Here is a 27199-nt window from a genome sequence, read left to right as displayed (position 1 = left end):
TTCTAGAAGATTAGAAACTTTTACTGAATTAGAGCAGAGGAAACTCCCCATTATTACCGTTGGTTTAGAAGAGATATTGAATGAGCAGGTGTCTATGGTGCTTTACTGAATGCATCACTGGGTCCTGAAGTTGTTCTGTGATACTGAAACTGTTGGGGGTACTTTTCTGTTGTTTACATGAAAATAACAATGAAAAGTATGTACACGATTTCGAAAGAAGCCTTGAAGTGTTCCCCAAACGTTTGATGGGGTGTGGGTGTGTGTGGGTGGGTGTGGGTGTGTGTGTGTGTGTGTGTGGTGTTCTGGTAAATGCCCTCACTCCAACCTTCAATAACTAAGGCGGAAGTTGCACCATGCCCTCAGAGGATTCCACAATTTATGCCTACAAACATGCAGACACATACATACAACTTTACCACAACACAGACACATACACACACACACACACACACAGGAATTCCCTTCATATTACACACACACAATATTTAAGATCTTATAAGGAAGTTGATGTTGTTGAGAAGAAAGAACCTGATTATGAGGATGAGGAGGAATATTCAAAGCATTTAATGCCCCTGTTCAAAACAATCAATCTGCATATCCCCATGGATCGTAAAATACAGAAGGCAATACACATAAAACTATAAAATAAATAAAACAGAAATAACTTCAAAACAATAGACAGAATGTAAACCAGTATAATGGACCATAGTGGACATTAGTCTTATGTTTTCTAAATGTATTATTAAGATCACCAATAAATAAACGTTAATTATCTAGTACAGAACCATCTGGTGATATGAGCAGATGGCGAAGATGCTGGCAACAAGAACTTGACCAGGAAGAGGAGAAGGAGGATGAGGGAAATGTAGATGCGGGTGGTAAGGATGAGAGGTCAGAGATTAAATGAATGGGAGAAAAATAGTGAATAAGATGTGGGTGTTGAGGAAGAGGAGAAGGACAATTTAGAAAGAGTAGGACGATAAAGATTAAAAAGAAAATAAAAGAAGAACAGGGGATAGGATTAGACAGTGCTGAGGAAGAGGAATGTGGATGATAATTAGATCATGATGATTAAGAAGGAGGAAGACAACGAGGATGAGAATGACGACAAAGTGGAGAATCACCTGCTGGTTCTCTCATAGTTTTGTTTACATCAGATAAAAGTCCTGTTTTCCTATGCACTGAAACAGAGAGAGCAGGAGAGCTGAAGGAAGTGTGAGCTGTTGCTCAACACGAAAAAGTAAAGAGAGCCAAAAAGGGGAACTGGACAGGCCATACATCACAGCGCCTCACGCCTCCAGAACTGTGTCCCTCAACCTCAGACTGACACAGGACCAGGGGAGAGAGATAGGGAGATACAGACCCCACCACTTAGCTGGATCTGATGGGAATCTCCAAAGAAAATTTACAATAGGTGCTTTTCCTTATACTGCTCATTAATCATACTCTGAAATTTATCTGTCAATCAGCAACTCATAATAAACCAGGATGCTGCTTCTATAAAATTCAGTTACAGATCTAGTATCTTATTTTAATATTTCATTTTCAGAACATATCATGAAACTGGCTTGTAAGTCACTCACTCTATAACCGCACCACAAAAGTCCCTATTAAATGCTTTACATCAACAGCACTATGTTGTTCTCCAGACTCTCCCATCGCTCGCAATCAACCAGGGACGCTGATGTACAAACCCAGCCAGAGCCTCTTTTCAAACTGCTGCTAACACACTTCTACCAGACAGTTCAAAACCAGTGGCGGATGCTGGTCTTTCAAGGAGGGGAAGCTCAATTTCGACCTACATCATAAAGTGTCGGTTTATTTATACGTAAATTCTACCCTCTGTTCCTTTTCAAGAAAATGATCTGTGACCCTCTCGTACCAACAATGTGTCTTTTCCAGGGACTTGACTAGTGTCCTCTCAATGGCCAGCAGAGCTAGGCTGCTTAAACGGCCTTGGCCCATGTGAAGTGTGTCCGCCTGTGAGTGCTTTGTGACCGTGGAGGGGCTTAGCACCCGCTGGACAGAAACTGCGATAGAAGTCAGAGACGCTGAGCGTCCGATGGGCGGGACAAAGCCCAGCATTTATCCAATGACTCATCTCGTTTCGCTGCACTTCGCTGCTTCGCTATTGAACTCTGTTTAAATCACTCTGAATCTGCGTGAATGATTGTCACTTTACCAGTGATAAGAAGCTGATTCTGAACAAAAGTTGAGCGCGTTGTAGTGCATATTTATTCAATGACATGTACACACAACAGAATATATTATTTTTTGACATTTTGGGGGAAGCTGAGCTTCCCTTGCAATCTTAGAGCAATCGCCACTGTTCAAAACACTTGGAGGAGATCACTAATGGCCAAAATCTGCCATGCAAGCCAATGTATGTCCACACTAGCTCACATAGCACTTGTAATAAGACGAGCGGAAGGGCTAGCTTACCAACCCAGAGCCTAGGAATATTTCTTTACGTTAATTTGCATTAAAATTTAAGCATTTTGTTGCCTTCACATGTGACGTTACCATTTTTGGAGGCATGTTGTTTACTAACCATGATTTACATTGTCTTTTTACTTCTGCCACACTAATGATAGTACTTACCTAATGATGAAGTTATGCATGAAAACATAGTGTTAGCTTCCTGGGGTAATTGCTTATTCTTGGTATTCTGTATCTACACCCTTTTAGTATTCCACCTTAAATGCCGCAGGATGGTGTTTTTAAAGAAGATCATTTGGGAGTCTACAGTAGCTTAGTTCAGAACACAGCAGAAAGCATCTCAGCAAGTTCAGATATAAAAACATAAACACAGTGTTCATATTCATGTTTTAATTACTCATAATCTGTATTATTTAAAGGTAATTTCTTGTAATCGGGATTAAAAATGGGACACCCTAGAACCTCAGTGTTTTAGTGGCTTGTACTACAATACTTTGTCAGACTTTGGAATCCATTTCTTGTAAACTCATTTATACTACAACTGCCCTGAAGAGTAATAATAAACACTGTGTTAAATGGTTTACTCTAGAAATGACTGGCAACCTGAGTCTTATCTTGTTGGTTTACTTTAACTGGAGATTTCTCACTTCCCAAGGCAGGTCAGATTAAACCTTCTCTGGGACCAGAAATCTCTCACTTCCTTCTGCTTAAGATACGTCCACAAGCCCAAGTCCTCTTCATGCACTGCTCCTGAGTCCTAAGAAACACAGCTCATTTCTGTCTCTTCCTTTACACTACCATTCCTGACTTATAAAGGCCTTCGTCTTTCTTCTTTGTCCTTCACTTTTCAGGTGTATTCAGAGAAAGAAAATATTTGTGTCCACAACAACAGAGTATTTGATAAATGCACTTTTACTGTTCCTGAAAAATCAAGTATTGCAAGGTAATTTGTTCATCCATCCATTTTGTACCCTTTTCTTCAGTATCATGGTCACTGTGGGTGCAGTGCCTCCCTGGATTGACTGGGTACAGTCTACCCCAGAGCATCACACACTCACCCAGCATGTTCATTTGGATTGTGAGAGGAAACCAGAGCACCCAGAGAAAGCCCATGCACACACACACACACACACACACACAGGGAGAACACACTACACTCCTCATAGACTGTGGCCCAAGGTGAGGACTGAACCCGCAACAGCAGGACCCCTGGAGCAGTGGACGGTGACTACACCACAGTTGTTCCCTGCAAGAAATAATAACGAAATACATTTTAGGGAGAATAATATATTATGCTTTAAAAATAAAGAATACTAGTGGGTTCGATTCCCACTCTGGCAGACTGTCTCTGAGGAGTTGGTGTGTTCTCCACGTGTCCGCGTAACAAAACAAACATCTTTAAAATTCATATAAATAAATGTGTTTTCAGCAACAATTTACAGTACTCAGAGTCAGTGTCATGCAACAAATTCCTGAATTCTCTTCGGACAGTCCCATCTTGGCCAGTTAAGTGTCCAAATTTCCTCCCTCTTTCTACTTTCTACTTTCCCTCAATACTTGCTTTTTGTTTTGTTTTCTAAGGACCATTCCTCATTTATGCATCGCTGTCAGTCATTATGATAATTTACTTTCCTCTTTCCAGGAATGTGGACCTGTTCATGATTGATGATGGTGAAAATTTTTATCAGTACCAGGGTCTTGAACACAGCAAATGAGAAACCACTGGAGAAAAAGAAGAAATAGTGCATCAAATGATGAGGAGTTCAACTTCATGGTCATCCAAGAAACCCCCAAAAACATCTCTGAAATGGCAAAGCCCAAAAACCTCTTCATTTCTAAAATGGAAGTTAAAGGAAAAAGATTTTAATTTAATATAATAACATTTCTTAATGACATTTAGTCTTTAATGACAAGTTAAGTCTTAATGACTTCTGTTTAATTTTAATGTTTGGATTTTTTGTTGATATTCTGTCTATGTTAAAATAAACCTACCAATGGTATAGAATTAGCATGGATGAAAGTGACGCATCTCCACCAATATCCAGCGATTACTGAATTTTCCCCACCGATAATTGGATCCACTCCAAAATAATTTCTTATCAACCTAGATCTGCAGAAAAGGGGGGGGGGGGTCATAGCCAATATCAAAAGCAAATCTACACCCTACCATAAAAATGATAGACTGTTCATGTCTTTGTAAGGGTGTAACTGTACAAAATCAACAAAGGATCAAATAATTATTTTCTCCACTGTATATATTAATATTGAAATGTGAATTAAATCTCATAACCAACACTAACACACCCCTCCCTCCTCATCTCTTTTTATCTCTATGTCAGAGCTTTTTCATGTACAGTCTAATTAAACAATGCACCAAAATTTATTTGACTTTTAATATAATAAGCACAAATCACAGCAAAGTTTGGGATTATTTTTTAATTACCTGAAAGCCCTAGTCAAGATAAATGTGACTTATCTAGGTTCACCTCATCGCTGCTAAGTCTATAATGCTATGAACTGTGCTGCTGAATATACTGATGGATTATGGGAAATGTAAGACAGAAGATGCATTTACGGCAGCCTGAAAAATTCACGTTGAGGAACCTCGGCAGGCACTTTGTCACTAGACAAAATGTTTCATGGAGATTGGATGAATTAAAAAGCATGTAGACAGTAAATTAATTATGGGTAACTGAAGATGCAAAGGACACATCAGCACCATCCTCAAAATCTCTCGAACAGCATTCAGTGACATAACAGCAGAGACATTTTTTAAAAATGTAAATTAAATGTTTTTAAAAAGTTCAAAGTTCAAGAGAGACAATTAGAACATTCATTCATTATCTGTAACGGCTTATCTAGTTGAGGGTCGCAGTGGGTCCGGAGCCTACCAGGAATTATTAGGCAAAAGGCGTGTTCCCTGGAGGGGGCGCCAGTCCTTCACAGGGCGACACACACAAACACACATTTACTCACACCTACAGACACTTTTGAGTCAACAATCCACCTACCAACGTGTGTTTTTGGACCATGAGAGGACAGTGGAGCACCCGGAGGAAACCCACGCAGACACAGGGAGAACACACCACACTCCTCACAGACAGTCACCCGGAGGAAACCCACGCAGACACAGGGAGAACACACCACACTCCTCACAGACAGTCACCCGGAGGAAACCCACGCAGACACAGGGAGAACACACCACACTCCTCACAGACAGTCACCCAGAGGAAACCCACGCAGACACAGGGAGAACACACCACACTCCTCACAGACAGTCACCCGGAGGAAACTCACGCAGACACAGGGAGAACACACCACACTCCTCACAGACAGTCACCCGGAGGAAACCCACGCAGACACAGAGAGAACACACCACACTCCTCACAGACAGTCACCCGGAGGAAACCCACGCAGACACAGGGAGAACACACCACACTCCTCACAGACAGTCACCCGGAGGAAACCCACGCAGACACAGGGAGAACACACCACACTCCTCACAGACAGTCACCCGGAGGAAACCCAGGCGGACACAGGGAGAACACACCACACTCCTCACAGACAGTCACCCGGAGGAAACCCAGGCGGACACAGGGAGAACGCACCACACTCCTCACAGACAGTGACCCGGAGCGGGACTCAAACCCACAACCTCCAGGTCCCTGGAGCTGTGTGACTGCACCACTGTGCCACCCACAGTTAGAACATATACCTGTCAATCATATTTTTCTACTATATTTTTCTTTGTTTCCCCCAAATTTTCTATTTTTACCAAAATGTATCAGTGCAATTTGTAGCCATTAGATCCCCCAATCAGAAGTGCTAACAATCTGCAGAGTAATGTTAGATTCTCCAGTGCAAAGGCTCCTTCATAGAAACCTAGGCTTCTTTCAGAGGGACTTGAAGTACTCTCCTGATGTTTCTGCTTAAAAATAATGGGAGAGAAAATACAAATTTAGAAAAATATGTAAATCTTTTTAAACTCGAGAATGATTCAACATACTTGGAGAAGAAAACTTGATGTACCAGCTTCGATGTTAGCTAACAGATGCCCAAATCAGCTGGAATGGTGTTAAATTATTTTAATTAATTAATTTATTTATTTATCTGTTCATTAATTTGTGTGTTTCATTTTCTTTTTCTAGTGTAGAGTATGAGTGACAGAGAGAGAGAGTAAGAGAGAGAGAGAGAGTGTGTGTAATAGCGAGAAAGAGAGTACTTTGTGCAGTTTCCTTCAAGTGACGTAGTGGGATCCCCCATATGACGACACATAAATCATTTTCCAAGCGTTTTGGAAAAATGAGAGAAAGAAGGGAAATAAGGAAAAAGTGGTTTTTACTCAAGAATTATTAAAGAAACAGAACTGAAACTTTGCTGGCATGCTTTATTAGTATTAATTAAAATATTTATTTACTGATCATGTTTCTGCTGTTCTTGTTATACAGATATTTGTGTTTTGTTGTTTTATTTTTAGTACTAAATCCTGTTTATTTAAAACATTATTTTAAATGTACAAATTTGTGCACATAAAATGATCTAAAAATATGCACACAGAAATGTGAAATTATGCACATTGGTATAAGTCGGTATAATTATTTTTGACTAAAATATAAAGAATTTAAATCACAAAAATACTTTTTTTTTTCCTTAATTTTTCTTTCAATGTTTTGATAAAAGAAATAAATTCTCTACATTTTTAACAATATCACATCCACATCTGTAAAATGAGAACATTGACTGGTCAAATGCTTTTATTCTAAGCTATTTTGAACCACTGGAGAAATGCTGAATTTCACACAGTGTAAATTAATACATATGTGTATTATTTAATTAAACATTTTGCCATGGCTCATTCTTATGCACAAGGACAGAAACTATGTTGCATCAGAGAACAAAAAAGGGAAGCCCCTGATTAGATATAAAGTCAGACATTCCACACACACTCCACACACTCGCTCTTACAGTGAAACAGAGAGAACTGTCCCACCATCCGTCCATCCATCTGTCAATCCATCCATCCACTCTGAACACGGTGAGTCTGACCTGAGCATCTCAGCACAGTTCTGTGGACACAGCAGAGACAGTTTTAGACTAATAGTTAGACTGATAGAGATAGAATGACAGAGTTAGACTGATAGAGATAGAATGACAGAGTTAGACTGATAGAGATAGAATGACAGATTGATAGAGATAGAATGACAGTTAGGCTGATAAAGACTGACAAGTGTTAGAAGCTGGAGTCATTACTACAGCAATTACTCCACTTACAATGTGACTTTTAACTTCTAATACATTTTAAATGTATTATTATTATTATTATTACCTTGTATTTTTTTTTTTTAAATGGCACCAAATAAAATTTGATTTGTTTTTAATTATATAATTTAATATTAGATATTATTTATATCCAGATAACTTTTCATGATTGCTTAATATTCAAATAATAAATAATGTAGCTTGTCAAAGCCAAATTACTTACATTAGGTGGACTTTTTTTCCAGATGTCCTGCTCCAGGTTGTTGTGGTGGGTCTCTCTCGCGCTGATGTGCGGGTGCTGCTTCGCACTCTGGCCACACTCAAGCTTCTCCAACTCGCTGAGACTCACGAGGACCACTCGTGCACGTGTGCAACAGCTCTTCGCACAATATGTGAGTGCTAGTATATGAGAGAGAGAGAGAGAGAGAGAGAGAGAGAGAGAGAGAGAGAGAAAGAAAGACACAGAGAGAGACAGAGAATGTGACAGAAAGACAGAGGGACAGAGAGAACTTACCTCAGTGTTGTCATGTGTTCTTAAATTTGTGACTTTTTTGTGGACAGAAAGAACAGCAGTTGGGGGACAGTCTGTTTGAGATGAGACGTCTTGTTCTCAAGACACTCCCTTCAGTCACCTTGAAGTACCATACCTGGATCCAGATGCAGGTGTGTACTTGTCTGCCAACAAATACATAACACTTGTGTTATGAACAATTCAATTCTGAGTGAGTTTGTTTATACTTTACATGGTGCAAAGGTCACAGGCACCTAGGACTATTTTTTTTAAAGTACAAGGATTATTTTTTTTTTAATCAAAAGCACACTTGATAGATAGAAAGTATTTCTTAACTAAGTATTGGATGATAACCTCAAAAAATACTGGACTGTCGAGGAGAGATGTGGAAAGGTTTAAACCAACGCATTCACACACACACTATCACACTGTAATTATGGGATTGGTTTATTCTAATTATTCTAAAACTGCTCAGATTTTTAAATCTCATTTTCTCAGGTGCCTAAGATTTTGCACAATACCCTGTGTATAAATGATTGTAACTGAAAGATTGTTCTCTGTAAGAATTTAAACATGACCCTGTGTGTGTATGTTTGTGTAGGACACTGAGAGACTGTCCCTGGCCTCTCATGACCTGTACATTTTCTCGACTCACCTGGAGGGTCTCCGTAAGAAGCTGGAGCAGGAGGGCGATGGAGTGAGAGCCATGCAAAGGAGAGACAAAAGAGGAAGGCCACAGCTCACCTTGACTCAAAGCATGAAGGGAATTCAGCTGGATCTGCGTGACCTCTTGAAACAAGTCAACACACAGGTACAGAAACACGTATACATATGTACACACACACACACACACAAACAGAATTTAAACCTCAGAAAGCCCATCTAGTTTTTAGACATGCCTGAAAGTAAAACACATGTAGAGGGCCCTGTATCTGTCAGTAGACTGAAGATGACTAAACCTCACATTGGAGCTCAAGTTGCAAAACAGGGGAGAGCTCAGCTCTTGATGGGGCATGTGCCAAAAGTCCATGGGAAGTTTCAGGGCTGTTCACACCAGGACTTTCTTTTCTTAGTCAAAGTATTTAAAAGACTTTCCCACAAACAAAATCTTTATGTTGGCAATGCCTTCAACAACATGGTCATGGTGGATACAGTGTGATTTTTGCCCCAGTTGCTGTTCCCTAAATGACTAGTGGTTTCTGAGCGAACCCTGTTTGCACTTTAGACAGAGTCAAGAGTCAGTTAGAAGACCAACAAGTTGAAGTAATGGCTAATAGTCAAGGGCCTTTGGCCTTTTGTTTTGGAGTGAGAAGAACTCTAAATTGTCCAGTGCAATGGCCCTGTAGTATTCAATGCCTTTGCACATTAACCTTGGGATCTCGAGCCCACCAACACACACACACAGTAATACAAGACCACCCTGTCAGAAAACATGGGCTAAAACAAGCGAGCAAAACAGACACAACGAGCATCGAGAAATTGGAGCACTGAGTAAAAAGGGAGAAGAAAGCAAACTGAGCGAACGCCTCTGCTCCTCGCTCCTGACTGCTGTACCTGAGCGTTTGTGGTGAACAGCAAGCAGCTCCTTATCATTTAAAGGAACAGGCGCTGAAACAGGGCTATTTAGACAGGGGAGAGAACACTGTGGGGTTTGATCCATGTCGTGTTTTGATGAAAAACCTGTGAGCTCATTAGATTTTCTACCAACCACAGATATTAAACTAAGTCATTAAGTACACTAAAAACATGGTACAGGTTACAGGCAAAACATTTTTAAAGCCAAGACCTTGGTGCAAGTCTGATATAAAAGACAGAGTTACAGACACATGCTAAAGTTTGGGTTTCCCAGGTGTAAACATAGGTTTAATTATTATTATTCTGTGTGAAACCTGAGCTGAAAGGACAGGGTTGAGAAATTCTGGCCAAAAGCATTGTGAAGTTTCACATGTGGTTTCATCCACCAATCTGTGGAACCCCACACGAATGCTTGTGAATGGAAAAGCCAAAGTGACATCCTCCTTTATCTCCCTCACCTCCCACAGATGTCGAGAATGAAGACTTCAGAGATGAGCAGCACTACAGACTACACATCCACCCCCACACCCACCAGTGCCTTCTCCAGCCCAACCCAGGCCACACCAACTGTTCAGGCCCCTCAGAACTCAGAGGAACCATCAGAACAGGAAGCTACCTCTTTCCAAACCTCTCAGATTAGCACCTCTACCTCTAGGTCCATTCCCAGCGTTCCTGGGGCTCACTCCACTCTGAGCCTCATTCTCACCTCAACTCCATGGGACATGGATAAAACGTCTGTGACAAGTACAGAAGAGGCTTCTAGCAGCGAAGCGGTCACTCAGACCTCCGTGTCCACTGTGGAGTCCAAGCTGACCACTGCAGCATCCAGTCCTTCGAGGTGGGTGTCTCGTCTGGAGGGTTATGTTATCCTCAGGGATCTCGAGCGCTACTTGAGCCGACTAGCACGTGATTTCTCACTCCTAAAAGCCAAATATTAAACACATGCAAACAACTGTTCATCTTTCAATGCAACACACACACACTCTCTCACACACACACACACACACACACACACACACACACACACATACCTCAACAGTATTTATCAGTATTATTTATTTGTGATTACTTGGAAGACAATCTATTTTTTTATACCATTAGTCTTTGATTCTTAATTATTTAATGTTGGCATTTGCCCTCCACTTTAATTGTCCATTACAGGACGTTGGTATTTTCTATCCTTCAAGGATAATATGTTCTTTGTGTTGTATGTAACACATTTTGAGCTTGAATACTTACTAATGAAAGAAATGAGGCAGGTACGGCCTGCGTCCCGACAGAGCAGGGAGCAAATCAAAGGTGCGTTCTTCTTTAGTTGGTGTAGATGAGGCTTCAGTTTCTCACTACACCAATAAAAGACCTTGGGCCTGACTCCCAACTCTGCATTGGCCTACATTTGCAGTGAAATTAAACAGTAAACAGACACTCAAGGAAAGGGGGTCAAATGCATTTAATTAAATTTCAAATTTGACAAATGCATCCATTCAATTTAAGAGCCTAATGTTTTGAAATGTATTAAGGACCACAGAGAAAATGTGTTTTTTTTTTTCTGTGACACGTGTGCTGGACACTGTGGGTTCAGATGACTGACTTTGTGCAGAACATGTGACCCACATCTCACACACTAGCCATTTCTGAGAAAGATGAGGGAAATGTCCCTCATATGCACACAAACATCACATCTGAACGCACCCTTGGGCCCTCCTGTAGTTCTAACTCTAGTTCCATAGAGGGATTTGCTCTGTCCGGGTTCTGCTCTTGCGCAGGTCCAAAATGTCACAAGGGATTTTTTTAGTGAAGCTGTACCAAAATACTGTGAAATGAGAAATTGCACCAAGTAAATGTTGTGTTCTGTTCTTCCAACCTGTGATTTCAAATAAGAAAGGAGGATTTTACACGGGTTTGACCCAAGAATCAGTTTAATTGGACCGTGCCTAACCTTGAACTAGACAATTGTTTAAATATAGAGGTCTACTAAACTGAAAGTCCAAGCCGAATCCATGTTGATAAACCAAACTGTTGAAGTTTCCACACCTTAATTTAACTATAGAAGATGCATTTTCATTATATTTATTAAATCCTAGTACACACAGGTGCTCTGATTATGCTTAGTTCTGGACTAAAGTGCACTGTTAATAGTTTATCACCATTCCGAACCGTTACTTACGTAGGCTTAGATTAGTCTCATGTCTCTAGGGAGAGTCTGGGGCCTTTCGCCATTTAATGTGACCAAAGAATCGAGTAGTACTACAAGAAAAGAAATTTAACTGACAGGCAAAAGGACCCATCACAAGTCTGCTATTTTGGCGAAACATGTAGGAGGTGATTTATGTCGGACCAGTACCAGTACAAAACCATACACGGAAGTACGTGTACGTGGATGTACAGAGAGCCAGTAAGAATGCAACTAGCAGAATCGTGACAGCGAGACCACATTAGTGCACTGAAAGTATCGGACTCTCCGTCAACTTTTGGGCAGAGCGTCTGTGGCTGAGACTAGTCTTAGACATAATCTTGGCATGGAAAACCAGGGGTTAATTATGGGCATCAGTCACCAGTTGACCACTATAAATAGAACATATTTATAAACAGAAAGCAATACAGAATGGTTTTGTTTTCGGTGAGTTATCTCTCACAGGAGTAAAATCTTCTACCACAGCGGTATTTCCCAAACAAACCACCACTTCCTCCATGCTATGAGAATCAAATCATAGAGCAGGACTAACAGAAGACACAACATTCTACTTCCCCTCCCATTTTCTGTACTTTCCAGCCAACTGATTGTATTTATTCTATTTATTTGTTATTTATTATGACTATAAATATTGCACAAGACTAGTTTCTGTTGTTTGAATGTTTATGTTAATTTATTATTTATTATTAATTGCCAAGTTTTGTCATTTGTAAACTTAAATCAGTTTTTATGTATTATTTATTTTTTTTTACTGTTAATCTATGCCCAAAAAACACAAAACAAATAAAAAATATTGAGCATTTAGTCCTTTGTGTTTGTGTGAGTGATTGAGTGAGAGAGAGAATGAAAGAGAGAGAGAGAGAGAGAGAGAGAGTTTTGATCATAAACACAATGTATCATCTAGCTGGTCAATTTAGCTATCACTGACTATTCTAGTGTGTTATTATTAGCATTTCGCATTCCGCTTATATTACTTTATTTTTCTTCATAATTCCAACAGGACTCTTTCTTGTGCCTTGTTCTGATTGTGTTTCATAACTTTGTCTCTTATCAATCAAAAAACACTTTCAAAGAAAAGGAAAACACGAATTATGATTATTATTATTATTTTTTTACTAATATATCAGAAACCCTGAAAAAAAAAAACACTGTCCCAATTACAAGGACCCAGAGCATGCTCAAACACTGATCAGGGCTTTTAGAAGTTTCTGCAATTTTGGAGTACACCAGGGATTTCAGAGTTTCTGCTCAGTTTCCCTGTAGCTGCTTGATGGGTTTCTAGTTAGCAACTAACTCTAGGAAACCCTGTTTAATGACTGTTAACCATAAATATTGTTAACCAGCTTTACAGTGCTTATGTGCAGATTCTGGAAGTTTCTAACAAAGGCCCTAAGAGTGTTAAAGGCCTAGTTAACAATCAGTGATAAAACGATTGCTGTTTCTAGGTGATCTTGTGTATAGTGAAAGCCTAATTTATTTTTTACACATTTGTTCATGGTTCATGTATTTAAGTTAGTGAAAATGAAACTCCTTGTGAATAATGTAAATTTTTGGTGGTCATTTTAACTACAGGTTTCTTTTGCCTGTGGTACTTTTGTGGCAGCTCAACAAAATGAATATGATTCATTAGTACATCAGGAAGGCTCTTGCGAAATGTTTTATAAATCACTTAATCAGCATATCATGCATGGTTATTTACCATTTACTCTATATCTTAGAGTCTTTATGCACGTATATTACCTTGTACATGGTTTAAGTTGACCATGCCATTTTTACTGCCAGTCTATGTGACTCTTTCCTTCAACTCACTTGTTAAATAAGGAGCCTTTGATTACATCGTCCGCAAAAGACTCAGTGCTTTTACCTATTTAAACCAAAAGCCCAGTTGTGAATAGTCTGATTGAAGTATTTCATTCTTCAGATTGCAGCCATAGTGCAGAACTGCCCTCAGTGTTCAGCCGCAGCAGGAAACTGGGGGATGGTCAAATATGTTGAAACATGTCAAAAGACAAACACCACACTTGAAAACTGATATCTCAGACAATGAGATATAACAAGAGTGCTTAATTGCGTCCAGAGAGATAGAATGAAAGCTGGAATGTTTACGGTGTTTAATATTTTCCAGGAAAATATTTGACTAAATCTTTTATCAAAGATGACAACTTTGGGCCTAGCCCCAGTACAGAGAACAATAGGGGCATTTTAGAAACATGATGACAAAATATATACGGGAAAAGTGGGATTTTTTGCAGAGGTTCATTTAAATCATTCAGCTTACAGTTCTGCTTATAAATGACAGGATTCATTTTAGTGAAGCTATGAAACTAGGAAAATCAGTTTTTTTGTTGTTTGTTTTATATGTGTGTGTGTGAGAGAGAGTTATGTACAATTAAAAGAAATATGTGTATGTACACACAAATTTGTGTACATGAACATATATAGCTATGCATATATTTGTAAGGTATAGCAAGTCTATTGATTAATAAGCTGCATTAAATAACAGCATGTAAAACCAGATTAAACAATAATTATAATGTGTATCCATTTCATTAGTTTCACTAAATGTCTTATATGTAAAAGTGAACCAAAACTGTGTTTATGGTGTATTTTGAACTGTTAAAAACAAACATAATTGTCACTTCAGTTCAACAGTAGTCTATACAGTGGTTTTGGTTTATAAATGAGCTGCAGAATAACAAAAACACACATGTGGCTTTGGTGAGGTGATTGGCTAAAGCAGATTATTCTTCAACAAAAGAACTGGTCCACAGCAAAGAAGCTCTTCTTCATGGTGAGCTGTGAAAGGTCGACTTATGATCATATGCTGCTGACGTTTTGCGGCGCAGTCTGTAAAAATGAATAATGAATAATAGGATTATTCATGCATAAGTTTAAAATGATGTTATAATTATTTTACTATTTTCCTACTCTAAATTGCGCTGTCTCAATTTATTTTTTAATTAAAGTTGATTTACACATCACTGCTGTCTGTTTTTATTTGTGTTTGGGAGCTGAAGTTAGTACATTAATGATTTATTGGAGTGTTTTTAATTATATTATTAATAAAGTCGATATGTAATGATACAGTCACTGGTATTCTGTTCATATCATGAGCCCCAGTCTGTGTGTGATATGTGTTTTGTATGTGATGGGTGTTAATGAACAAATCTTACCACAGTCAAGTGTCCGTTTTTAGTCTTGACCACTCGTAGCTCTGCCCCATAAGTGAAGTCAATCACCCCCTCTTTACCCCTCGCTATCGCGAACTTAATACTGTGTCGGTGTAAAAGAGACAGAGAGAGAGAGATAGGAAGACAAACAAAAGAAAGAGGGAAGGAGATAGGGTTTAATTAGTGCTGTAATAATACAAGACATCATACTGTACACTATAACGGGGTATTTTAGGTAGCCTGTTAGCATGTGGCTACAGCACACTACAAAGCACAGTTGTGTGACAGATTTTGCACATTTATTATGATGTTTATAAATAATGCAAAGCATAACCCTCTTTTTAAGAAAATTACACATATCTGTGAACTGTGGGGACATAACACAGACTTCCGTTAACTTACCCTAACCCTAACCCAACTTTAAAATGTGGCTCCACTTTAAATGAATACTATGTAGTTGTGATGTCCCACAGAGCTGTAATAAGAAGAATAGAGCCTCTATATTCATGTTTTTGAGAGTTACTGTGCAGTGAGCCAGGGTTTGTGGCTGCTAAATTTATAGTGCACTTTTTTCACGTTAGACATTGATTCTGGTAATAAGTGCTTTTTTGTAGCTTGCTGTCCTAGTATTATTTGGAACCCAAACTTTGTTGAGGACAATGTTATAATCAGGTATTTGAGAGGTACAGATGTACAAGGGTGAGTGCTAATGTCTACTAACTTTAGCCAGATTAGCGTTGGACATTGATTCTGGTAATAAGTGCTTTTCTGTCAGTTGCTGTGGTCATAAGAGCTAGATTACCACCAAAGTTACACTTTATGGTTGTAATAGCATGTTCCACTATGTATTATGAGTGAAATATGGGTTATTTTATCATGTGGTCAACATTATTTTGTTTGATTACACACATTCCTCAGGCTCAACATCAGCTGAAGCCCAGAGAGCCGTTCGCGACCAGTGTAAATATCCCTCTGTGTGTGTGAGAAAGAGAGTGAGAAAGAGAGAAAAAGTGTGTGCTTCTTTGTGAGAGAGAGACAGGGAAAGCATGTGTTTGTAGAGGTACCAAGAGCCAGCTGGTTATTCCCACAGTGTCATATATACCTGGTACAAACACACATGCATACACACCTGTCCTGACTGATGTTCACATTGTGAATCTTGTCTGCTACGATGGCGAGTTTGGTGACAGCCTCGATCACATGATCACACTGCAGCACCAGGTCACCCTGAAGCAGAAAATGTCAAAAGATCACATGCTGCTAGTGCTTTCACACCAGAAACATAATGGAGGAGGAGAAGACAAGTCATTGGTTCAAAACCAGTGGGAAAGCATATGTTAAGCTTGGTATATTTTTATGGATTAGACCTTGACCTTCTTTAAATTTGGATTAACAGGTCTTTCCTCATTCAAAATGATAGACTGACTTCACAACTATTATTAATTATATTTATATATACAGTGACACCTTGACTTACGAGTGAATCAATTTATGAATTGTCCAAGATACGAGCCGTCGTGTCTTTTGCTTTAAGATGTGAGCAGAGATCTGAGTTATGAGCGAGTGAACTTACGCCACCCGCCACTAGGTGGCCCAGTGAGCTCCCCCTAAAACTCCCCCTAACCTCCTCCGCCAATCTCCTCCACCTCCCCCAGCGTCTTTGTCTGATCTTCAAGGTAAATACACTTAATAGAACCAGTTAATTTCTTTACATTCTCTTTTATTATGTATTATTATATTTATACATTATTTGTTATTTATAAATAATGTCACGGTGATGATCTTATTTAAAAACATGTAACAGATGGTAATGGGGAACGCAGGAATGGATTAAAAGTATTTTTATTTGATATATGAGCAAATTGAGTCACAGAACGAATTAAACTTGTAAGTCACGGTATTACTGTATATATATATTCACTGCCCAGGAGTAAAGACACGCCTTTGCTCTCACCTTTTGCTTACTGTCAGTTGTGGGAACATGCAGAACGAAGAAACCATCACTGAAAGAACTGACAGAGATTCCTACAGAGAGAGAGAGAGAGAGAGAGAGAGAGAAAGGAGAAAAAAATCTATAAAAGGTAAAATATTTTTTAAAATCACCTGATTGGCCAGTGTTGACTGTGGTTGATGCAAACCAGAATCACAAGACTTAAGATTAAGAAATGTCTGATTGAGGGGGAGCAACTAATATTTATCACCACCACATGAGAGTATTTTCACAGAAATCTGCATTTGAAATTCATATGAGATCACTCATAGAGAGCACAGGTTTTGGGTGCTTTCCCTAATAGAACACTTCTTCGTCAAATCTTGATTATGGACCATTGTGAAACACCCAGATGTTGTCTATACACTATTTGGTGTCAACTGAATGCTGAAGGCTTCAATATATATGGTCTGTCCTCTATGCTTGCTATGCACTAGTTCCTCTTGCCTAGCTGTTTACTTCAGTAACTGTAAATTTTTCCTATATGCAGAAATAGTAAACTGTAATCAGACTATCCATGGTGTACTGCATGTTAAAAGCTCACACTATGTTAAAAGTTATAGTCCATAGCAGGAACATGTCAGTTTGGCAGCTGTATTATATACGTCCTGGAGTCATACACAGGTATTTAAATACTGGAAATACAGGGTTTGTTGTGTAGTACGTGTTGTAACTGCTATAGTACACTACTAAATGCTCTTACCCAGTAGTGAGCTGTAGTCGATACGCTGTTTAATTTTGGACTCCTGGACCAGAATTATTCCAGATCCCATCAGCAGCAGCTGCCGCGGACGCGGACGGTAACCATGACGATCGTACTTAGTGACTGCCACACCGTACTAACCACAATTGAGAAACAAAATTTATCTTTACAGTGAATGTTAAATAAGTATTGCAATTATTACTGTTATTTTATACAATATTTTATATCATATGGCACTGGTAATTGTGAAGCATAAACAACACTTGGGTCTCAAAATCTTTTATGTGTGAATTATGTGGACATCACATAGACTTCCACACAGTTGACACTGTGTGGAGACTTATCAGTCACTTTTCCACAAGCACTACTAGTTTAACCATAACCCTCCCCTTAACCTAATCTTAAACCTATCCCTAACATTTATACCAAACTTAAAACTTGCTTTACCTTAAATTGTAATGATTTGCATTGCGGGGACCAGCTGTTGGTCCCCACAAGCAATAAAATTACCTACAATGAGACAGAGTACAAACACACACACACACACATATCATTATACCTGATTCAGACTTACCTTCACCCTGTTGTCACTGCCCAGAGTTTGCCGTACTTTCAGATTGATCTCCTCATTCTCTGTGTGGAGAGTCACAGTTTGTTGGGATCAGTCATACTGCATAAGTGTGAACAATGGCACTTTTCCACTGCATGGAACCTATATGACTCTACTTGACTCTGCACGGCTCTTTTGGTTTACCACTGGCCAAATCTGGTACCTGGTCCCTGGCACCAAGTACTTTTTCAGTCCCTGCTCACGCTGGGTTCCAGCCATGCCGAGTAACTTCTAAATCGTGATGTGTAAACCCTGCAGAGCTCTGACTGGCCAGAGAGACATGCCAGTCACCAAGGAACGCAGAGCTCATTCAGATCCACCACAAACTCGCAGCTTGTAAAAAAGTTACAGCAACTTTCACATTTATTTGCATTTGACTCACAGCGGCAGCTCGTATCTTTACCCCAGTGTGTTTTGAAGAGGTTTAAATTCTCCTTGGGCAGATGGCCAATGAACATTTCAAGCTTAAGTCGAATGTGCAACAAGGAAAACTGAGGCCATGTTCAGTCCGAAAAACAAAAACAACACGCAAAAACACAATTAATAAACAGCGCCTAAATTTACCACTGCCGTTATTGTGGTTTTCAAAGCATGTGGTTGTCTTTAGAGACTAGGTTTCGCGATGTCACAGTCTCCATTTTGCAGGGGAGCAGTGCTAGTGGAAAAGCGACAAGGTTTAAGCGAGATGAGCCGTGCCAGACTTATTGGTGGAAAAGCATCATAAGTGTGTAAGGTATATGGCCAAAAGTGTGTAGAAACTGGTTCAGGCAAACTGTTCTCTAAAATGGAGTATTAATCGGGAGTTTGTTCCTTATTTGTTACAGTAACAGCCTTTACAATTTAGGAAGACCTTACAGTAGATGGAACACTAGTTTGAGGATTTGATGCTCCAACTCATCCCAGATATATCAGGGAGAGCTCCATCACTATAGCTGTTTACCCAACCAGCTGACACCTGACACTTGTGTGTGTGTATTTGTGCATGTGTGTGTATGTCAGTTTGTGTATTACCCAGTCTGGTACCCACAAACAGCCTTGGGACACTTTGAGGATAGTTGTCTTTCTGCCCTTTAAAGATGCCACTGGCTACAACTTTCTGCTCCAACTGTGAAGAGAAAGTGAAGAATATCTGTGAATGCCTATGTTGTTAGAATCTGTGTGGTTTGAGTTTGGGTGTGTGTGTGTGTGTACCTGGCACCTGCCTGTTCCTCTTACGCTGGGTTTTCCTCTTTGTTTAAATCTGTGTTTTACCAGGTTCTTCCAATTTCACTGAATTGTCCTGGAAAATTCAATTTTGTTTCTTGTGCTTCTTGTAGCTTTTGTAAGTGTGTGTTTTACCTGCTTCTTCCTCATAGGGTTTTCCTGCAATGTGTGTTTGTGTATGTTTAGACATTTTGCATGAAAAACACAGAAAACCGGGGTGTACTAAACATAACAGACAGGGATTCACAAAAGTCCCATGTTTTATTTTAAAACTGAAAAAGGAAATGCCTTGGGGTCAATGTATAATGTAAATGTTACATAAACTCGACACTTTCAAGTGGCCCTGTGGCCTAAGCATTGAATAAAAAAAAAAAAGAAAAGAAATTACAAGGGTATGAAACTGATTTTAAATAGAGTTTCACCTGATTCTTCCACTCGGGCTGGATTTTCCTGCAGTAGTCATTGACCAGGTTGCGTATACACAGACGGTGCAGATAGGCAGAAGCCTACAGAAGAGACACATGCACACACACATGCAAAATATTAGCAATAAAAAAAGTTTCCCACTTACTAAACGGGACAGTTTTTTGAATCTCTCTATTACGTATTTATTAACACAAACTAAACCACCAGCTGCAACCTTCTCAGAAACGGTGTGTGTTTGTTGCTTACGCTCATCAGTTTACCATGAAGGAGAGTAAAATCCCTGTGAAAAACTGATCATGTTTGTAATTTCGTGTGTGTGTGTGTTTGTGTTTGTGTGTGTGTGTGTGTGTGTGTGTGTGTGTGTGTGTGTACCTCAGTGAGTGATGGAGGTGGTCTTGGCCAGGTTCGGTCCAGAACACTTTTTGGCAGGTTCCTCTTGATTGTCATCAGGAATGAGAACCGGACATGGTCCAGGAAGTACTCGTTGTCAGGGCAACGAGGCTCCTGCCTCAGAATAAAGCCTTTTATTAAACTGAAAGAGAAAGAAAGAGAGAGAAAGACAGAGAGAGATAGAATTTGGTCTACTATCTTGATTAAGCAGATAGACTGAATAAACTGACTGATAGATTCATTCACCCAGAATTTGTCATTTTCTGACAAATGCTTATGACAATTATCCACTTACTCGTTCTCTCTCTAACACATACACACACACCTGCGGATGGTATCTGCAGCTTGTCTTCTGCGCTTGGCTCTCCTGCGTCCTTTGACTCCTCTCCACCACGACTGGATCACTATCACTGCAGAGCGTCAGACATGTTAGACTTATGCAAGCACTTTAATTAGCTACTGACTAGTCTGTGATTGGCTGTGACTGGACTGTGATTGGCTTACAGATAACAGGCGACTGGCCCTGTGATTGGGCTTTGAGCAGGGAATGACTGGATTGTGAAATACCTGCGTGTCTGATGCGATGGTATTTGGCTCGTTCCCTGTATCCTCTCCAGTTTTTCTGCAGGATGATGGCTTTAGACAGAAAACAACAAAGTACACACAGCTAAAACGCGGTTTGAGTGGTGTATACAATAGTGTAGCTAAGAGGCTGAGGTCATTCTGTTTTCAGAATTAAAAAGTAAATTTCAGCACACAGCAAGCGTGTCATGGCTGACTAAGTACATTTCCGATTAACTGGACCAATGTCAGTTTGTACATTAGTCTATTTCCAAAGGTCATTATCAGTATGTTTTAATTTCCTCTTTTACTCACAAATGGTTGGTTTCTTCATTTCCAGAGCGTCCTCGGTCAAGAAGAGGGTCTTTGGGAAACGGATGAAGATTTTGGACCTGTGAAGACAGATAAAAGTAGAAGACCATGAGCTCTGCAGCTTACTGTCTTTTAAAGTTCTTTCAGTGATATATCATGTATTTCCTCTGTGTCTTAACCTTCATAATTAAGCACTAATTTCGTCCCTCATTGCAATGGGATTTTTCTTATTAATACAAACTTGACCACTGTTCTCTCTGTCCTACTCTGCCTGGCCACTTTCTGGCAACACCACCCACTGAGGTGTATGATTCATGTTTATCAACATACTGGAACACCTGATTCTCCTAAATCTGAATCTGTTTATTTTAAGGTTTATCTTAAGCAACATTTTGGGAAATATAAATATATATAGAACATAAATAAAACACTTGTTCAGTGCCTGGGCTCTATTAATTTCAGGATTTGAATGTCTACCGACTCAAAAACTGTGAAAAAAGACCACCGAGTCAGTTTTCTGTGGGCTTCCTAAGTTAGAAAACATGTGATAAAGCAAGCCGTTCTGATTCTGCTCTGCTTCTGGTGTCAAGTGCAGAGACTTTCATAGTTATCTCTCTCCCTCTTCTGAGTCTCTAAAATCTCAGCACCAAACCCACCCTCTGGGACTCATTGTCATTTAAAGGAACAGCTGTTCTGAACAAGGCTGTTTAGACAGGGCGAGAACGCTGCTGTGAGGCTTGTGGGGTTTTGAAGATGTGAGGGACACTGCATTTTTGAGGTTACTCCACAAGTTATTTGACCACTGTAAACGAAGACTTACGAGAATCCCACAGATGTATACACTCTCTCACCTGCCCAGTTTGTACTCCTCTGGTTTATAGTTTAAGTGTTGGACTAGAATGGACACACCATCATACAGCTCTCCTTGCCAGTTTGGCCAGGTGTCTGGACACAGGGGTTTATACCTGTGAACACAAACACATAGGAGACAATATAAAGAAAACATGTATTTATTTGTTCACAAATCAACACTCTGATACACAAAAGCACAACATAAATGTGTGTGTGTGTGTGTGTGTGTGTGTGTGTGTGCGTGTGTGTGTGTGTGTGTGCTTGTGTGTTACCTCTGCAGGAAAGCTTCAAAACTTCTTCTGTACGCAAACCCTGCTCTTCTCACTCTCAAATTCTCCATCAAACCCAGATACTTCACCTGGTGCCTCACCAGCACCTCCTCAAACTTTCCTAAATACACACACACAAACACAAACACACAGGATCAGAATTGTGATGTTCTATAGCTTTGGGAAATATATTGTGTTCATAAATATTAGAATACAGCACCCAAATAAGAATATAGTACCTACACACACACACACACATACACACCTGGCTGTTTGGCATCGTTGGGTTTTATGCAGCGGATGTATGATGGCTCCTTTGACATCAAAATTTCCATCAGCTTGGCCAAACTTAGCTTAAACTGGGTAGCCGCCTGACCACACAAAAGAGGGCTTAGGGTGAATGTGTGCGTGTGTGTGTGCGTGCGTGTGTGTGTGTGCGCGTTGGTTTGCCTCACCGTCTCTGGTCTTCTCTGGTCGACCAGTTCGTCTGTACTGAAACACTGCTTCACGATCCGATTCCTAGACTGACACATCACCTGTAGAGAAACACACACTCTAGTGACTGATAGAGTCACTACTGACTTGAACGCAGTATACAAGTGTTCACCCTACTACACCAATAAGTCCTTGGGAAAGATTACAGTTTCCTACATTTGTAACATGATTAGGATTATATGTTGCTCTAAGGATTGTCTGCTAAACACCGAAAATGTAAATGCACTTTAAAAACTCAAATGATTGATGTAAAATGTTAGGATTCCCAGTGGTTGTATCAAGAGTTGTATTGAGATCAGTAAAAAATTTTAAATGATGAACACTCGGAAGCCAGAGGTCGCTGACTCAATCCTCTGGATCATTTGGGGAAATTGGGGAGTGAAGGAAAAATGCTGTCTCAGTTATATATGTGTGACTATGCGTGTGTTCATTGTCAAGGACAGGTTAAATATAGAAGCACAATTTTTTTGCACAGTCATTACTACCTCTTTTAGGTTTCTGTACAGAAGGTCATTGTTTTTGTCCAGAAACCCTGGAAGACAGAACAGCAGATGTGAACAAACTGAAAAAAAAAGCTGGACAGACAAATGGAGAAATAAAGAATGATGGACAGACTGATGTCTCTCCTCACCATTGACATTGTAGTTGACCTCTCCTGCATAGTGCAGCAGGCGAAACTCCTCCCGGCCTACAGCCTTGCGAGTCTTCCCATTTGCCAACTTATGACTGAAACAAAACAAACGGACCAATCAGCTACATTATTATTAAAACTGTGAATTGAATTAAAAAAAAAACAGCAGCAGGGTTACTTTCTGCTTTTATGTGTAAATATTAATTAAGATTTCATAGTTACATAGTTACATAGTTAAATATAGTATCTTATTTGTACAGGGTGGGCCATTTATATGGATACACCTTAATAAAATGGGAATGGTTGGTGATATTAAATTCCTGTTTGTGGCACATTAGTATATGGGAGGGGGGAAACTTTTTAAGTTGGGTGGTGACCATGGTGGCCATTTTGAAGTCGGACATTTTGGATCCAACTTTTGTTTTTTCAATGGGAAGAGGGTCATGTGACACATCAAACTTACTGGGAATTTCACAAGAAAAATGATGGTGTCACCACCCATCTTGAAATGTTTTTTCCCCTCCCATATACTAATGTGCCACAAACAGGAAGTTAATATCACCAACCATTCCCATTTTATTAAGGTGTATCTATATAAATCACCAGTAGATTGACCAGAGGAGGATGGGTCACCCTTGTGAGCCTTGGTTCCTCCCAAGGTTTCTTCCTCAGCTGGGGGAGTTTTTCCTTGCCACTGGCTTGCTCACTTGAGGGTTTTACATTTGTTTTTACATTTCATGTCAAATCTTTGTCTTACTGGAATTCTGTGAAGCTGCTTTGTGACAACATCAGTTGTGAAAAGCGCTATATAAATAAATTTGATTTGATTTGATTTAAATGGCCCACCCTGTATATATATTGTGTGTGTGTACTTACGTGACAAAGTGGGCATGGCCTCCCAATCTGTCCTCAAGCTTCTCTAAAAAGGTGATGTCACTAGCGTCTCCCGGCCTTAAACACTCCTCATCCTGATTTAGACCAACACCATTCAGTTCATATCAGCTCAATAATCAGTAATGATATTCAGTAATAAGCTTTCTCTCTCTCCCTCTCTCACGCACACACACACACATACACACACACACAAACACACAGAGAGACTTATACTCACCAGGATAGCGATGATGCCTTTAAATTTCTCCTCTACCAGGTCACAGATGATTTTGTTGTTGAAGTACTCCACTGTCTCCCACTGTCAAAACACAGAAAAGCTTTGCATTTGCAATATTCAGCCATTTTTTTAGTAACACACACGCACATACACACACACACACACACACACACACACACACAGACTCACCCCGATTCCTTCAGCTTCGTACTCCTCCTGTTCGCTCTTCAGTGTGAGTTCAATAAAGAGCTGCTGCAGCTTCTCATTGCAGTAATTAATACAGAACTGTTCAAAACTACACAGAGACACAGAGGCATTAATAATAATCATACACAGGATAAGATCCATTAGAACATCATGTAGGGCCCACCCTACTCTCTTCCTACCTGCAACCTTTACATTCCTGTAATCTTTGGTCATTTAATTTGTTTTCTTTTTTACAATTTTAAGTTCTATATTTTTTTTTTTGTTTTATATATATATATATATATATATATATATTAACATGAAACATCACGAAAAGGGACAAAGACAAAGCGACAGAGAGAGATGGAGAGGCGGAATGAGCTCAGACCTGTTGTGCTGAAAGACCTCAAAGCCGTAAATATCCAACAGGCCAATGACTGAGGAGCATTTGCTGGTGTAATACACTTCGTCCTGCAAACACAATATTAAACTACATAAAACGTATACCGTACAGCACGCTACAAAACAAAGAGGTCCCACTAGAGGGCAGTGTAAACCAATGCATGAGCTCTTTACTAGACGCTACTTAAGAAACAAACCCACATTTATAAAGATCTCTTTTACAATACAAACAATACTTCACTAGTGTAGACACACTAACACACACTGGTCTATGTCTTATTATTAACAGACAGGCTGCGATACAAATAACAACATCTAACCTTCCCTCAAGTGGAATGGCCCCCCAAAATGTATCTGGGCAATTAAACTAATACATAATCTTAATGTGGTTTAGCAGTTTTGGAGGTGACTTCATAAAATGATGAACAAAATGATGTTTGTTTGACTGCTTTTCAGTAGCACTAGACTTAGCTTGACGCATCCAAATACTTTTAGTGTCACTATATTTCTTTAAATGCAGCCTAAAATGAAGGAGTCACAGTTAATCTCCAGATTTTTATTCACGCTTAACATTTGAATTGAAAGTTTCCAAATGCATGCGAGAGCTGGAAAAAAGTGGGAGGAACTAGCCCACCTGGAAGGCCAGTGATTGGTTGATCTTCTGAACGAGCCAGGTAAAGGTGCGACCATATATGGCTTTGGCTAGGGCATCTCGGCCAGAAAGAGCCTGTTCCAGGCTGAGTGGACCAATCATCTGTGAGATAGGAACACAGAAAATTATAATCATACTCATTCATCGTTCATGGCACTGTCAGAAAATGGGAGTAAAAGTGAAATCAGAGAGAGAGAGAGAGAGAGAGAGAGAGAGAGAGAGAGAGTAAATGAGAGAGAGAGTGGAAATAGAGAGTGAAATTTCATGTATGTGTGTGAGAAAGGCCAGATATCAGACCAGGTACAGACTCAGTGCCCATAGCCTGGCCGTACTGACCGGCCGCTACAGACAGACCTGGTTCTCCAGAGCGGAGAGACACTGCCAGCAGTGCCACAGTGGCGCTGTAGAGACAGAGCTGCACTTTCTTACAGAGTGTAATAAATGCAAAAATTTACGAGAATTTTACTTCCCAAAACTAAGAAAATTCACCCACAATTCCACAGCTTCTCTAACGAAGCCAAACTGAGCGTCCTGCTCAGAGACACGGGGGAGAGAAGCGCCCTGGCAGAGAGATATGTATCTGCCTTCCACACACTCAGAGACAGTGAGTGACCACACACACACACACACTCCCTCACTCCACTCACACCCACCCATACACTCACTCACACCCACACACAAATGCCCTGCCTGTTACCACTTTCAAACTTCATTTAAGTTTAATTATAATTATTATTTATATATTCATTACATATATTTTTTCAACTGGTTCCTTGATTATTACAGTTCTATTAAATTTCTGGTCATTATTATTATTAATAAAATAATAATAATAATTTAAAAAAATTATATTCTTAATGTTCTATATTGTTGTATTAATGCTTTGGCAATACTGCATCTGAATATGATCCTGCCAATAAAGCTCATTGAATTGAAATTGAATTGAAGAGAGCGAGAGAGAGAGAGAGAGAGAGAGAGGGAACGAGTGAATGTTTACCTCTTCTCCTTTGGCCACAATCTTCTTATGAGTGAGTGCTACACTCAGAGATGACCCCTTCACACCTAGCAACTGAAAAAACAACACAGTGCTGAAGTATGAAGTTTAAATGCTGCTGCTGTTTACAGAATGCTGCTGTTTATCATCTTTAACACTGACAAGCTGCTAATAATATATAGGAATGTGGTCATTTATTACTTTACATCGTTGCCATAAAACTAGGGATGAACCAGTTTGCGTTCCATAGAGTGGGTCGCCCAC

At 39.7% G+C, this 27199-nt stretch overlaps 2 protein-coding genes across 4 annotated transcripts in view; one reads left to right on the top strand and one right to left on the bottom strand.

Annotated features, from left to right (window-relative positions):
* Positions 1-7985: 7985 nt before the first annotated feature.
* Positions 7986-10722, top strand: LOC136676553 (uncharacterized). Its single transcript, XM_066653653.1, has 4 exons — positions 7986-8090; positions 8260-8361; positions 8811-9020; positions 10252-10722. Exons 1-4 carry the CDS (start codon positions 7986-7988, stop codon positions 10720-10722), a joined length of 888 nt encoding a protein of 295 aa, XP_066509750.1.
* A 2480-nt stretch (positions 10723-13202) lies between these two features.
* myo1ca (myosin Ic, paralog a) overlaps positions 13203-27199 on the bottom strand; it is a 30341-nt gene continuing 16344 nt past the window's right edge. For 2 of the 3 annotated variants that reach the window (XM_066657969.1, XM_066657960.1), the window contains exons 9-32: positions 26939-27010; positions 25924-26043; positions 25276-25358; positions 24891-24996; positions 24702-24782; positions 24467-24558; positions 23591-23685; positions 23445-23491; positions 22920-23000; positions 22730-22835; positions 22468-22585; positions 22195-22308; positions 21347-21423; positions 21038-21106; positions 20796-20880; positions 20453-20612; positions 20077-20160; positions 19463-19556; positions 18416-18474; positions 17842-17977; positions 17103-17173; positions 16278-16375; positions 15152-15251; positions 13203-14825 (exon numbers count right to left, since the gene is read on the bottom strand). In XM_066657969.1, coding sequence (XP_066514066.1) covers positions 14796-14825; positions 15152-15251; positions 16278-16375; positions 17103-17173; positions 17842-17977; positions 18416-18474; positions 19463-19556; positions 20077-20160; positions 20453-20612; positions 20796-20880; positions 21038-21106; positions 21347-21423; positions 22195-22308; positions 22468-22585; positions 22730-22835; positions 22920-23000; positions 23445-23491; positions 23591-23685; positions 24467-24558; positions 24702-24782; positions 24891-24996; positions 25276-25358; positions 25924-26043; positions 26939-27010 — 2178 coding nt within the window. In that variant the 3' untranslated portion in view covers positions 13203-14795. Of the gene's footprint in view, positions 14826-15151; positions 15252-16277; positions 16376-17102; positions 17174-17841; positions 17978-18415; positions 18475-19462; positions 19557-20076; positions 20161-20452; positions 20613-20795; positions 20881-21037; positions 21107-21346; positions 21424-22194; positions 22309-22467; positions 22586-22729; positions 23001-23444; positions 23492-23590; positions 23686-24466; positions 24559-24701; positions 24783-24890; positions 24997-25275; positions 25359-25923; positions 26044-26938; positions 27011-27199 lie in introns of all 3 variants that reach the window. The other variant, XM_066657953.1, reaches the window with a different exon arrangement.

Source organism: Hoplias malabaricus, chromosome 2 (assembly GCF_029633855.1).
Source record: "Hoplias malabaricus isolate fHopMal1 chromosome 2, fHopMal1.hap1, whole genome shotgun sequence".
NCBI lineage: Eukaryota > Metazoa > Chordata > Actinopteri > Characiformes > Erythrinidae > Hoplias > Hoplias malabaricus.
Note: the sequence above shows the minus strand (reverse complement) of the source record. Positions and strands in the feature narration are given on the sequence as shown.

What these genes read in the sequence shown, in the direction of transcription:
- LOC136676553 (XM_066653653.1), top strand. Translation starts at nt 7,986, where the DNA reads ATGTGCGGGTGCTGCTTCGCACTCTGGCCACACTCAAGCTTCTCCAAC. An exon ending in AACAGCTCTTCGCACAATAT is followed by an intron (nt 8,091 to 8,259) that starts GTGAGTGCTAGT and finishes TTTTGTGGACAG; the next exon opens with AAAGAACAGCAGTTGGGGGA. An exon ending in ATACCTGGATCCAGATGCAG is followed by an intron (nt 8,362 to 8,810) that starts GTGTGTACTTGT and finishes ATGTTTGTGTAG; the next exon opens with GACACTGAGAGACTGTCCCT.